Raw genomic sequence first — 12,585 nt, 5'->3', positions numbered from 1 at the left:
CCCACCAGGCACTGTCCTCAGCCCCCTTCTCCACCCTCTCAAGCAGAATGTACTGAACATGAATTTACCTTCACAGGGTCTTTTCAGTGAATCACAGTTATGGACTCTGATTTCAGGGATATTTGATGTTCAGGATTTGATGACAACCCAGTGGTTCCCAACAGGGTGCTGAGGCCCAGGGCTCCTAGGGTGCATTTAGAACCATGTAGAGGTATTTCACTGTGGTCGCCTAAAGGGCTGGGCCGAGCACATGAGCTTTCATGGACAGGGCCCGGGATGCTGAATGCCCGGGGTGGCTGGCTAGTCTCCTGTGGTAAAGCATGTTGGTCATTCTTGAGTTGGGGAACACAAAGTGCTGATGTTCGTTACCAGTTTAACCCAGATTGAATCAGGCATGCAGCCCCTTTCTACCAGTGAAAAGCACGGGTTCTGTGACAGCTCCTCTGCAGCTTGGAAGCTTCCAGGCGGCTAATTGTGAAATAAGCAGGGCATTGGGCGAATCAGCCAGGGTCGGGGCGCCCACTGCATGGGCAGGACCCACACTAGCGGCCAGCCAGGAGACAGCGTGTTTCCTTTCTGCTTCCTTTAAATCCTAAGGCAATGTCTTCCGTACCTCTTGCAATTCACAGTGATTATTTTGGAAACCTCATGGTAAACTGAAATATGAATTAAGAATAGTTCCTAAAATGTCTTTGACTTTCCCATAGGACAAATGTGCCGGTTGTTTCTTCACCTGTGTCTCTTCAGTTGTATACTATCCTTCAAAGAACTCTTCATTCCCAGGATAGAAAAGAAAAGCTGTGTGGTTTACCTTGGAAGTGCTGTGTTTATTTGCCAGAGGACTTACGATCGCGGTAGAACACATCTATTAACTCACTGTGCACACCAAGCTTGTAAGAGGTCAACGAAGCATTTGTTGGATTTACCTGTTCACAAGTTTCTCCCTGTGCCACTGTAACTGTTGCAGCGTTGTTCTAAGTCAGCTTTCTAAAACACCTTGAAATTTTTCCTAATCGCTCACCTATCGGTGCCTAATTAAAAATTCCTTCCTATGGGGTAAAATTTTGGGGGAAAACTGTTAAATTGTTTCCTTATGAAGTGACTTCTATAGCAGTCTGAGTTAAGTTAGAGGCCACGAAGGTGAGCGTGTAACACTTCATCCAACCGCATAGCATCAAAAGAGGAATGTCGGCATTTTTCACTAATTAGAGTCTTAGATGGCCTGTGTTCTTAAAGAGATAAGTGGAAAGTTTGTGGGGAAATGATCGTTCAGACATTTTCAGAACCAGTGAAGAATGGAAGTTGGAGAATATTTGTATGAAGCTTGTTCAGTAAGGAGAGAGAGAGAGGGAGTGAAGGAGGGAGAGGGAGAGACAGGAGAGATAAGGAAACTAGAAGCAGCAGAACGTCAGTGGTAACGGTAGTGAGATCGTGAAGCGAAGAGAGTAGGGTGGGGACTCAGAATGCCGTGGCCTCGCTGGTGCATCTGGAAGCCCAACGTCCAGACTGGAGACCGGGCCTTTCCACCACCCTGTCTCATTCCGTTCCCTGAGTCTTCCCTTCCCCTCGCCATTCCTGCAATTTGGATTTGACGGGAATCCCATCAGGGAAGCCCACAGTTTGTGAAAACCCCTTTCCCGGGCCATGCTAAGTCCCTGTGTTGGAAACCTGCAGATGGCCGAAGACGTACCTGTTCCTGCAGGTCTGCTAGCTACGAATTCTCTCCCCTTGAAGTCTGAAGAAATTTCATCTTCACTATCAAAGCTCTTTTCGCTGGAAATGCAGTGTGTTTACAACACGTAGACTTGGGGGTTGATTCACCTTTATTCCTTTCAGCACTTTGAGGGTGTCCTTCCATGGTCTTCCCGTTGGTATCATCACTGACGTGAAGTCTGTAGTAATTTTTGTGTGTGTGTGTGTGATACACGGGGCGTCTCACTGTTGTGGCCTCTCCCGTTGCGGAGCACAGGCTCCGGACGCGCAGGCTCAGCGGCCATGGCTCACGGGCCTAACCGCTCCGCGGCATGTGGGATCTTCCCGGATCAGGGCACGAACCCGCGTCCCCTGCATTGTCAGGCGGACTCTCAACCACTGCGCCACCAGGGAAGCCCTGTAGTCATTTTTATCTTTGCCCTTCTGTACCTAGTGTATATGTTTTCCTCTGGTTGGTTTTAAGATTTTATCACTGGTCTTCAACAGTTTGATTCTGATGTGCCTTCCCATGGTTTTCTTTTATGTTTATCGTGCTTAGGTTTCATTCACCCTGTTGGATTTGTGGCTTTATTATTTTCCTCAATTTTGGAACATTTTTGGTCGTTGCTTCTTCAGTTAGCGCTTCTGTTTTTCACTCTCTCTCCTCTGCTTCTGGGAACTCCAGTTTCACATATTACTTGGTATTACTAATGAGGTCGGTAAAGGTCTGTTTCTGTTTCTGTTTTCAGTCATTTTTCTCTTTGTACTTAAGCTTGGGATTCTGTCATTCTGTCCTTCCGTTTGTTCATCTTTCCTTCTGCACTTTGTGGTTTGCAGCTGATGCTAGTCAGTAAATTTTTCGTATTTTTTGTCTCTATAATTTCCATTTCGTTCCTTTCTATATATTTTTCTGTCCTCATTCTGTTCAAGTTTTACTTTAGATCTTTGAGCACATTTATAATAGCTCTTGCGCAGTTCTATTCTGAAAATTCCATCAGTTCTGTAATTTCAGAGTCTATTTGTGTTTACTTTTTCTTTTGGTCATGAGTCACGTGTGCCTGTGTTTTCACATGTCTGGTGATTTTTTATCAGAGGGTGGATATTGTGGATTTCCTAATGTTAAGTGTCTGTATTTTGTCATCTTTCTTCAAAAAGACTTGTATTTTGTTCTGGCCAGCAGATTTATTTGATCCTTTTCAGGTTTATTTTTTAGCTTCTGAGGGTGAGTTTAGAGTAGCTTGTATACTTGGGTGACCTTTCTGACGCCTGTACCGAGTGCCTGTGTGTCCAAGAGCGCTCTGCAGCAGTTGGCCTGGACGGGACATCTCTCAGCCCCAAGTGAGCTCCCAGCTGCCCTGTCCCGGCTCCCCGTCCTCAGAGCGTCCACCCTTCGCACGCACCGTTTACCGCTCAGCGGTACCCTCGAGGGCCCACGCGGATATCCAGCCCTGCTCTTTGTACGGTTCCGTCCTGTCTGGTGCTCTGACGGCCAGGTCCAGCCAGCCGCCCTCCAGCTCCCGGCCAGTCCCCGCTCGGCGAGTGCCCCGTGCGCGGTGTGCCCCCCGCACCACTGTGGTCCACAACTGCCTGTGGGTTCAGGAGCTCAACTCCTCTTCTCTTGTCTCAGATCACATCCTTCTCTGTGTCGGAAGACACCTGTTGTGTCTGTGTTTTCCATGTTCTAGTTGTTTACGTTCGGACGATAAGCCCAGGCTGGGTCACTCTGGGATGGACAGAAGCAGACGTCGCTGCCGCTGTATTTCTTCAACGCATTCACAGCTGGGCCTGGCTCCCCTTCCTGAGGTTCCTGATGTGAAGGACGCTGACCTACGTTGAACATGCGTGTGAGATGGGGAAGGTCTGGAGTGGCCGCTGCAAGCCGTTTTGTGACCGTCCTAAAGCTGACGTGTCAGTGAACAGCTTCCCTTAAATACCGATTTGTTTAGGGCCCCCTATGAAAGGGGTTTAGATCTGTTTTTGTTTTCACAGCTTAATTAAGAATTCACATACCATATAATTCACACATCTAGTTTACAATTCAGTGGGTTTTAGCATTTTCGACAGAGTTGTGCAGCCATCACCACAGTCAGTTTGTGGAACATTTTTCATCACCCCAGAAGGAAGCCCCAGACCTTTTTGCTTACAGTTCCCAGACCTTCACCCCACCCCAGCTCCAGGCAACCACTGACCTGCTTTCCATCTCTGTGGATTCTCCTCTTCTGGGCACTTCATACGAATGAATCACACGACATGTGGTCTGTCGTGACTGGCTTCTTTCATTGAAACATGTTCAGGAGTCATCTGAATTGTAGCATGTGTCAGTGCACCATTCCTTTCTATTGTCAAATACGGTTGACCTTGAATAACACAGTTTGAACTGTGCGGGTCCACTGACTGCTGGGTTACATAGTAAACCTGTGGTTAACATTTTGAGGAACATCCACGCTGTCTTCAAAAACAGCTGCACCATTTTACATTCCACCAGCGACGTATGCGGTTTCCGATGTCTCCACAACCTCGAGTTTGGAGTTTGTTTTGTTTTTGTTTGTTAGGATGTTGTCTTTTTGGGCGGTTTCACTCCCCCTGGACTAAGAGGACAGAGCCCTCCCGGGAGGAGCAGCCATGTTTCTCGTTGGTGCCCAGGCAGAGCGCCGGGCGAGGCTGGGCCACTGTCCTTTCAGCACCACTGCCTGTGACCACATGTGTCGTCAGGCTTCCTGACAGTGAAGCCCGAAGCCCGTACTCTGGGAGTCAGCTGCTCTGGGTTTTGCTTTGCTTTGACTTCATCCATTAAAACTTAGAAGGCACTGCTGAAGCCGTACCCTCACTGCAGGAGGGGAGGCCCTCTGCAAGCTGAGATCCAGCACCGGACTCGTTCACGCTCAGTCTCCCCACGCTCCCCTGCCCTGGGTGCCCTCCCCTGAAGGTGTGCTGATTGGAAGGGGTCCCTGGGCTTCTAGGTGGATCCCACCCCGCATAGCTCACAAGTCATCCTGCGGAGGAAGCTTGCTCCCTTCGCTCCAGTGAGCATGGAGGGTCTGAAGCAAAGGTGCCGTGACCCCCATGTCAGAACTGCCTTCAGCTGAGTGACACGGCGAGAGCCGGTCCACGTTAGGGCGTTTTGTCACGTCTTTGGGCTTTCAGAGGTGAGATGTTTGTCAGTTCTACATACGCTCATGTCTCAGGAACTTCCCTGCTAACTCAGGTGTTAACTAACAGAGAATTTTAAAGGGCAGGAGATTTTCGCAGTGTGGTCTTATTAACTGAGAAGGTTGCAAGGATGGAGAAGTTAGATGGGTCTTCCCTGGGCGGCATTAAGATGTGATTTTGCCCTTTCCTGGTTCGCAGTTCCTCTGGCTCAGATAAAGCTCCTTGTCTGACAGGAGTTACCTTTGCGCAAAGCTTTATGGAGCCGTATGGCTGAGTTCTTTTTATTCTGCCCTTTAATTGTCCCTCCTAGATCACTTAGCCACTTCTGTGGTTCTGGCATCTGAAGTATTTCACCTTACCCTCTGAAAGCCAAAAAGTCAGAGAACTGCGGCTCCTAGATCCCTGCCCCTGTGTAAGACGTGCGGCTTGGTCTCTGAGCAGCTGGGCCTCCGTCCTGGCTCCTCCCAGGTTTCTCCTGGGTCCCTTGGCCATGGATGATCCCGCTTTCCCTCGCCTCGCCCATCTGTCCTCCTGGACGGTCACTCAGCCCAGGTGCAGGCGGGTCTAACCCGAGGCTTGGGCTCTGAGAGCCCCTGTGTGGAGGCTGATGGGGGCCTTTCCGGAGCAGCCCGCTCCCCGAGCGGAGGGCCCGGCAGAGGGAGGGACCCCTGCTCTCTTGGGCTCGGGAGAGACGCAGCCCTGGGCGGAAGGCAGTGCCCTGGGCCACCACTGACTACTCTAGCCAGGCCCTAGGGGCTCCCGGGGGCCCAGGCTGGCCGGCAGCCTGGCGGGACGCGGGCAGAGGGCGCTCAGGCCTGCCCGCCCCAGCCAGGGTCCCATCGTGCGCGCCGCTTCTCCCAGGGGCGGTGTCGCTCACGCCCCCCATGCCCCGTGCCTGCGGCCCCTCCGCCTGGCTTGCTGTACCCCTTACGTAAGCCTGGTACAGGCGCTGGTGATTCACTGCTTCCTCTCCAAAAGAAAGAGCCATTCTAAACTGCACATTTTATTAAAGATCGCGATACCTTAGCGTCTGGTTTATTGAAGTTTGACTGTACTATAACCACATTTTGGCCTCCATACAATGGAGGTCAAATGGAGAAAAAGGAAATTTTGGTTAGCTGTGGGTTCTGGTTAGCTGAGTTTAATTAACATTTTATTGTCCTGACATGTTTTTCTTACATTCTTTCAAGGGAGATGCAGTTAAAGACTTAATGCTTCGCTTCCTGGGTGAAAAAGCTGCAGCAAAGAGACAAGTCTTAAACGCCAACTCGGTAGAACAGTCTTTTGTTGGATTGAAACAGCTCATTGTAAGTAACAATGTATTTGATTTTCTGTGTTTTGTTTTGTTGTTTTTTTTGATAAGTCCTGCTTTCCTTCATAATATTTAACCTCCAGTTAATTACTTTGAGTATTTTATCCTAAGCCCTTGCACAGAAATAGAATTTTGTTGGATTAGATAGCCAGTCCTGTGCAGCAAAGAGCATCATGTTAACGTACTTTTTATTTTTTAAGTCCAATTTTTAAAAAGCATTATTTCAAATGATAAATTACTTGAAGCAGTATATACTTTGATTAAATATGCTTCATCAAAAATAACTAGAGTAAAATAATTTTATGTTGATTTTCTTAAAATACTCTGTTTTCTCCACTTGGCATAGAAGGTTTATCATTAAATGAGTGGATTCCCCAGAAATGCACACAAAAGCCTTTCTTTATTCATTAACAGCAGTAAGTGCAAACACCAGAGGGAGATGCTGTTCTGAAATAGGAAACTCTGACTGCAGGCATTTTAAGCTGGGTGGGGCAGATGCTTCTGGTGGCCTGTGAGCCACTGGAAACTGTCTGCCCCACAGCATCTTTTATGATGTTACAAAAGCTTGTGTCCTCAAAAAGGTCAGTAAGAAACACTTGCTTAAAGAAAAGAGAGAGAGAGAGACCTAAAAAAAAGAGAAGAAGAAGAAAGAAACACTTGCTTTAGGTGGTTTGCTGACATTTTCACGTTGAAACCAATTAAAGTTTAGTTTTTAGTAAATGTAAATCAAATGTTTCATTGAGTTTCTTTCACTGAAGTGATTCTAGACTTATTCCCATGAATGAGAAGCTTTGGGAAGGAAAGATGTGGAGATATTCTATTTTTAAAAGGCAGAGGGAACAGCAAACCTTTAAGTGTCTGTATGCATTATCGTTTGTTAATGAAGTTACAGGTCTTAGAAGGTAACTGTGTCCACGGCCACGTGAATCTGGTGGAATGAACATGTCTCCCTTGTGGAGGGGGCCGCTGTCGCTCCCTTTACTTGGCCAGTGTCGTGAGCAGCCGGCTGTACCCAGAGTGTGACTTGTAATGCTTAGAGAGGACACATGGAGCTACACACAGTCAGGGTCATTAATTCTCAGGCCATCTTTTTACCTCCTTTGATTATTCCTGCTGTTAATAAATGTATGCGGTGGTTTGATTGTTTTTCATACATTGAAAATCCTTGAGGCCAGTAGAAATTTTATTAACAGTCCTAACAAGGAGACCTCTTTAAGGTGGGAAATGTATTAGTAAAAAGACCGTTACCTTGCCCTGGCATTTAAATTATGTCCTAAAATAATTGCTCTCGTCTTTAAGACTAGGAAAGAGTTTCTCAGTGTATTTTCCTAAGTAATGTCAGAGTATTCTAAGATTGTTAACTTACAGGGAAATGAATGTCACAGCCTCTGGAGAAAGACATTTTAATCACTTCAGTGGTGTCATATGTGGCGTTAATGATTTCCTTTGAGTCGTAGGTGGGGAAGAGTTATGTACAGACTATCAGTTACTTGAGTGATTTTTATTGGACTGTTTTTCTCATCTTTTGGAAGTTGTGGAATGCCTATGTTCAGTTTCTCAAATAGAGTCTATATCTTACTTCCTAGTTTTAAAAAAGTCATATTTATTTAAGCTTAAATCTTTTTCCCATATCTAAATACCTTCATTATCAGAGTTCCACATGTCATATACAATAATTATGAGATTTTTAAGATTTTCTCCACAGCACTTAAAGATTAACATGGTATATTTAAATTCTAATTTTAAAAACAATTTTTTTACCAAAACATTTCTGACATCTACTATTGAAAATGGAGGAGGACCACCAAGAATGGGAACTAGAGGTGGAAAACAATGAGATAGAAATAGCACAAGACACTCTGGAGAAATCCGTAATTATCATCAAGCAGCAGGCGGCCTATAATCACAGGCCCCGGCTCCCGCGGGCTGCGGAGCTGAGGTCCCGCTGTCCTGAAGGAAGGGGGCGCTGGGCGTTAGAGCCAATGCTGTGCGGTCGCCCCGGCCTGTCCTCGGGTCTCCTTCATCCCCTCCTGCACGCCTGCTACCTGGCTCGCCCATCAGGCCACCCAGAGCTGTGCAGGGAGATGGAGAGGAGGGGTCAGAGGCCAGCCCTGTCTCCTCCGGCCTTTTTCCGGGAACAGAGAGGGACCCTGACCCTGCCGGCTCCACCTCACGTCTCAGGCAGGTCGGGAGAGCCAAAGAGCATCCGAAAGCTGAAGGCAGTGCTCACTCTTTCGATGCTGGAGAAGTAACCCCCGCCTCCCTGCATCCAGCGCACACGTCTGTGCATACGCGCACACGCATGTGCATGTATGCACACACATGCACACATGCGCATGCTTGACGTGTGGGATAGAGGCAGTGTCCACCCTGCGTGCTCACTGGAAACTCACACAAGGACAAGAGCTAGAAAGTGTGAAAGTGGAGCAGGAGCCGCTTGCCCGCCACAGCAGCAGGACGGAGGCCAGGGGCGGTCCCCACACCGAGGGGCCATGCAGGATTGGCACGGGGGACGTGTGTGGGAAGAGCCGCGTGGCAGCTTATTGGGGAAAGAAGGGAATGAACTGGTGGATGAGGGGCATGGCATTGACTGGATGTTCAAGTGGGAAAATAAAAAGACCGCTGCTTCTAAGCACACCCAGAAGGGAATTCCAAGTGAAGTAATTTCAAAAAACAGAAGAGACTCTTAGTGACTCAGGCCAGAGACACTTCTTAACAAGACACAAAAAACTAAGCCTTCCAGGAAATATCGATAACCTGACTACTTTGAAATTTAAAACTGTGTTTAACAAAAACACCATAAACAGCATTAAAAAATGAGAGAAGATATTTGAAATATACATCAAGACCTTCATCTAATTTATAAGAAACAGATACAGCCCGATAGAAAAACAGGCGAAAGATATGAAGATGCAGTTCATGGAAACCAGGCAGCCAATAAGCATGGAAAAAACGCTCAGCCTCACTGGGACCACAGAAATCTCAGTGAAACAAGAGTGTCCTGCGTGTCAACCCCATCGTATTGGTAGCACCAGATGTCAGCAGGGGTGCGTGTGTGGGGCGCCTGAACCGGAAGGGCTGCCTTGCAGAGCAGTTTAGCAGCAGCTGGTAAAATACATGGCTTGTGCCGCTTTTAATCACATACTTTAGGAAGACTCTGTACATGCTCATGAAGATATGTTCAGGAATGTGCCGTATGATTTGTATTGGCCAAAAACTTTATTAAAAACCTTAATATCCAGAGCAGCTGAAATACGTGCAGAAGAGCCACATTCATCAGTATGGATAAATTTCCAGAACAGTGCTGAGCAAGAAAAACGCAGTGCGAAGGCTGCCTGTAATGCCCCGGCTCGTATTCATGCTTGAAAACGAGCTGATAATCCCTCAGCCTCAACTCTGAGACCGGGAGAGCCCTGGAAACCTAGAACTAGTTTGGGCCGCAAAATCTGCCTTGGCCAGGTTCACCCGGCGCCAGCGCTGGACGTTCTCCGCGTCTGTCCTCCAGCCCTGCCCGCCCTGCCCCTGCTTTCCTGCGTCCCCGCTGGAGAGGGGCCCCGGGAGCTGGAGGGGGGCGGCGAGCTCCTTCCTGGCGGCAGCCCCACGGCCTCAGCTCTCCTGCAGCCGTGACCTCTGGCCTGCGCTTGCTGCTGTCGCCCGGCCCTGGCTGCATCGCCGCCCCTGCGAGGTGCTCCTGGCCTCGGCCACGCTCCTGCCGCAGCCCCTTCACCCGGCACTCCTGGAACCCCCGGGAACAGTCAGTAGGCCCTGACTGCCGCCAGGCCTCTGGTGGACGAGACGGTCTGTGTTGATCCCACTCGGCGTGAACAAAAATATTCCTGTGCCCGGAAGTGTCTTCGAAGTACACAGTAAACGTGTAGTTTAGCCACGTAAATATTCTGTCAGGAAGGATACTATTTGGGGAATCATAAATTGTAAATGGTCAGCTTTTCTAACAACTTCTTTATGTTCTTTCCCTTTTTTTGTTTCTTTTTTTCTTTTTAAATTATGATACAAAGAAACTCATTTCATCTCTCTGTTTCCTCTGCCACCATGTCTGACTCTCAAACCGGAAGATAATCAGATTTAACGTAGAGATTAGAGGAGCTGTCTGGTCACCTCTGGGCCTGAGCCGCAGTGGCCAGAGCGGAGCAGGATGAGTCCTCAGACAGGCTGCCGGCGGGTGGGCAGGAGGCGCCCAGGCTCTCTCCACGCGCTGTTTGTTATTGTTGTCCCGGGGAAGTAGGTTGTTCTGACCTTGGCTGCCGGGTTAGTGTAAGCGCACTTAGAAATGACTACATGTCACTTACCAACCACTGATACTAACCAGAAAAGGGCTCAGCCGAAGAAAGGCCCGTGCCGTCAAGAGTGGCAGGTATCGGCGTGAGTCTTCCTTGGCAGTCGTCCCTCAGTGTCGTGGGGTTTGGTTCCAGGACTCCCGCGGATACGAGACCCCTGACGCTCATGTCTCCTGTATAAAAGGGGGCAGTATTGGCATGTAACCCGCCCACATCCCCCGTGTCCCTGACATCATCTCTAGATCACTGACAACACCTAATACAATCTAAGTGCCACGTGACTCTTTGCCGGTGCAAGGCACGTCCAGGTTTTGCTTTTTTGAACTTTCAGGAATTTTTTCTGAATATTTTCAGTCTGAGGTTGGTTGAGTCCTTGAATGCGGAACCTGTGTATATGCGGGGAAGGACGGGGGAGTGGGAGTGACTGTACTCAGTCGTCAGTGGGAAGAAGCTAACAGGAGCATAAACAGGTCTGCTTTCTAGTCTCAGTTAGGAAAGAAGCCACTTTTGAAAAGACTTACATTTACTAAAAAATGAATAATTAAGATGGTAGGTTTTGGCCTCATTTTTAATGGTGATCTGGTTTGAAATATAGAAAGCATATCTTAGTGTAAGAATCCTAGCAAGAGCCGAAGGCTTTTTATGTGATACATTTTACTATTTTTAATCGTTTATGGAGCACTTCATTATTTGCAAAGTACTGCAGATAATTTTATTACACGTTTAAATGTTTTATTAGTGGTGGGTACCTATATATATAGTGGATATAAAATAAGATAGGAGTCTTTGCTGTGTAATAACTATTTCTTATTTGTTTCAAAAATACATAAATATCCATGATCAGATAGTCTCATTAATATATTTCTGCTCCCAGACACATTCTTCCTGGGGTGGTGTCAACGGGCTCCTTATGTCCTAAAGCTAAAGCTCCCCGCACACCCACCCCAGAAAAAACCCTCTCCCCTCGTGCTTTAGCTGCCGTACTTAGTACTTGGTACACATCTGTACTTGGTAGAAATTTCTACAGGCATTAATATGGTTCCTGCACATCAGGTAAGAGTCGGGGCGCCATCACGTGGGGCAGAGGTGGACAAGCCACCATCCGTTCCTAGACCAGGACGTAAAGGCCGCGTCTGTGAGGCTGTTGTTCCAACGGGTGTTCAGCCTGTCCTTGAGTCCCAAACCTCTCTTCCTCATCTTACAAACAGCATGTTCTTACTTCAGAAAAATGGGAGAGAAATTGATTGCGTAAACCACGGTTGGTTAACATCTTGGTTAGTACATACTAGCATTTTTTTGAAGTATATTTGATTTACAGTGTTGTGTTAGTTTCAGGTGTATAGCACAGCAGTTCAGTTATATATCTATATATACACATATATATGTGTGTGTATATATATTCTTTTTTTTGTGGTATGCGGGCCTCTCACTGTTGTGGCCTCTCTCGTTGCGGAGCACAGGCTCCAGACGCGCAGGCTCAGCGGCCATGGCTCACGGGCCCAGCCGCTCCACGGCATGTGGGATCTTCCCGGACCAGGGCACGAACCCATGTCCCCTGCATCGGCAGGCGGACTCGCAACCACTGCGCCACCAGGGAAGCCCTATATTCTTTTTCAGATTCTTTTCCATTATAAGTTATTACAAGATATTGAATAGAGTTCCCTGTGCTATACAGTAGGTCCTTGTTGGTTACCTATTTTATATATAGTAGTGTGTATATGTTAATCCCAAACTCCTAATTTATCCCTCCCACCACTTCCCCTTTGGTAACCATGTTTGTTTTCTATGTCTGTGAATCTATTTCTGTTTTGTATATAAGTTCATTTGCATCATTTTTTTTTAGATTCCACATATAAGCGATATCATGATGGTATTATGTACTAACATTTAGTTTAGTATGTGTGTGTATACATGCAGTGTGTCTCTGTGTGAATATGGATAGATATATATATGTATTTGTGTTATACAGACACAATTCCATATTACAGTTGACCCTTGAACAACACGAGTGTGAACTGCGTGGATCCACCTACACGTGGATTTTTTCCTGCAGGTCCTGGATCCAGTCCTCCTTGGATTATTTCTTTAGAATCAATCCTAGGAGGAGAATGACTGGGTCAGAGTAGGGACAGTTCT

The 12,585-nt window shown here is 47.4% G+C and overlaps 1 protein-coding gene across 1 annotated transcript in view; it reads left to right on the top strand.

Moving 5' to 3' along the window:
• Window positions 1-12,585, top strand: part of TRAPPC12 (trafficking protein particle complex subunit 12) — a gene marked incomplete at both ends in the record, with an annotated part of 54,345 nt that overhangs the window by 2,706 nt on the left and 39,054 nt on the right. The window contains one exon of the mRNA XM_079721095.1: window positions 6,033-6,149. Coding sequence (XP_079577221.1) covers window positions 6,033-6,149 — 117 coding nt within the window. The remainder of the gene's footprint in view (window positions 1-6,032; window positions 6,150-12,585) is intronic.

Source organism: Hyperoodon ampullatus (genome assembly GCF_949752795.1).
Source record: "Hyperoodon ampullatus genome assembly, chromosome: 15".
Taxonomy (NCBI): domain Eukaryota; kingdom Metazoa; phylum Chordata; class Mammalia; order Artiodactyla; family Ziphiidae; genus Hyperoodon; species Hyperoodon ampullatus.
Note: the sequence above shows the minus strand (reverse complement) of the source record. Positions and strands in the feature narration are given on the sequence as shown.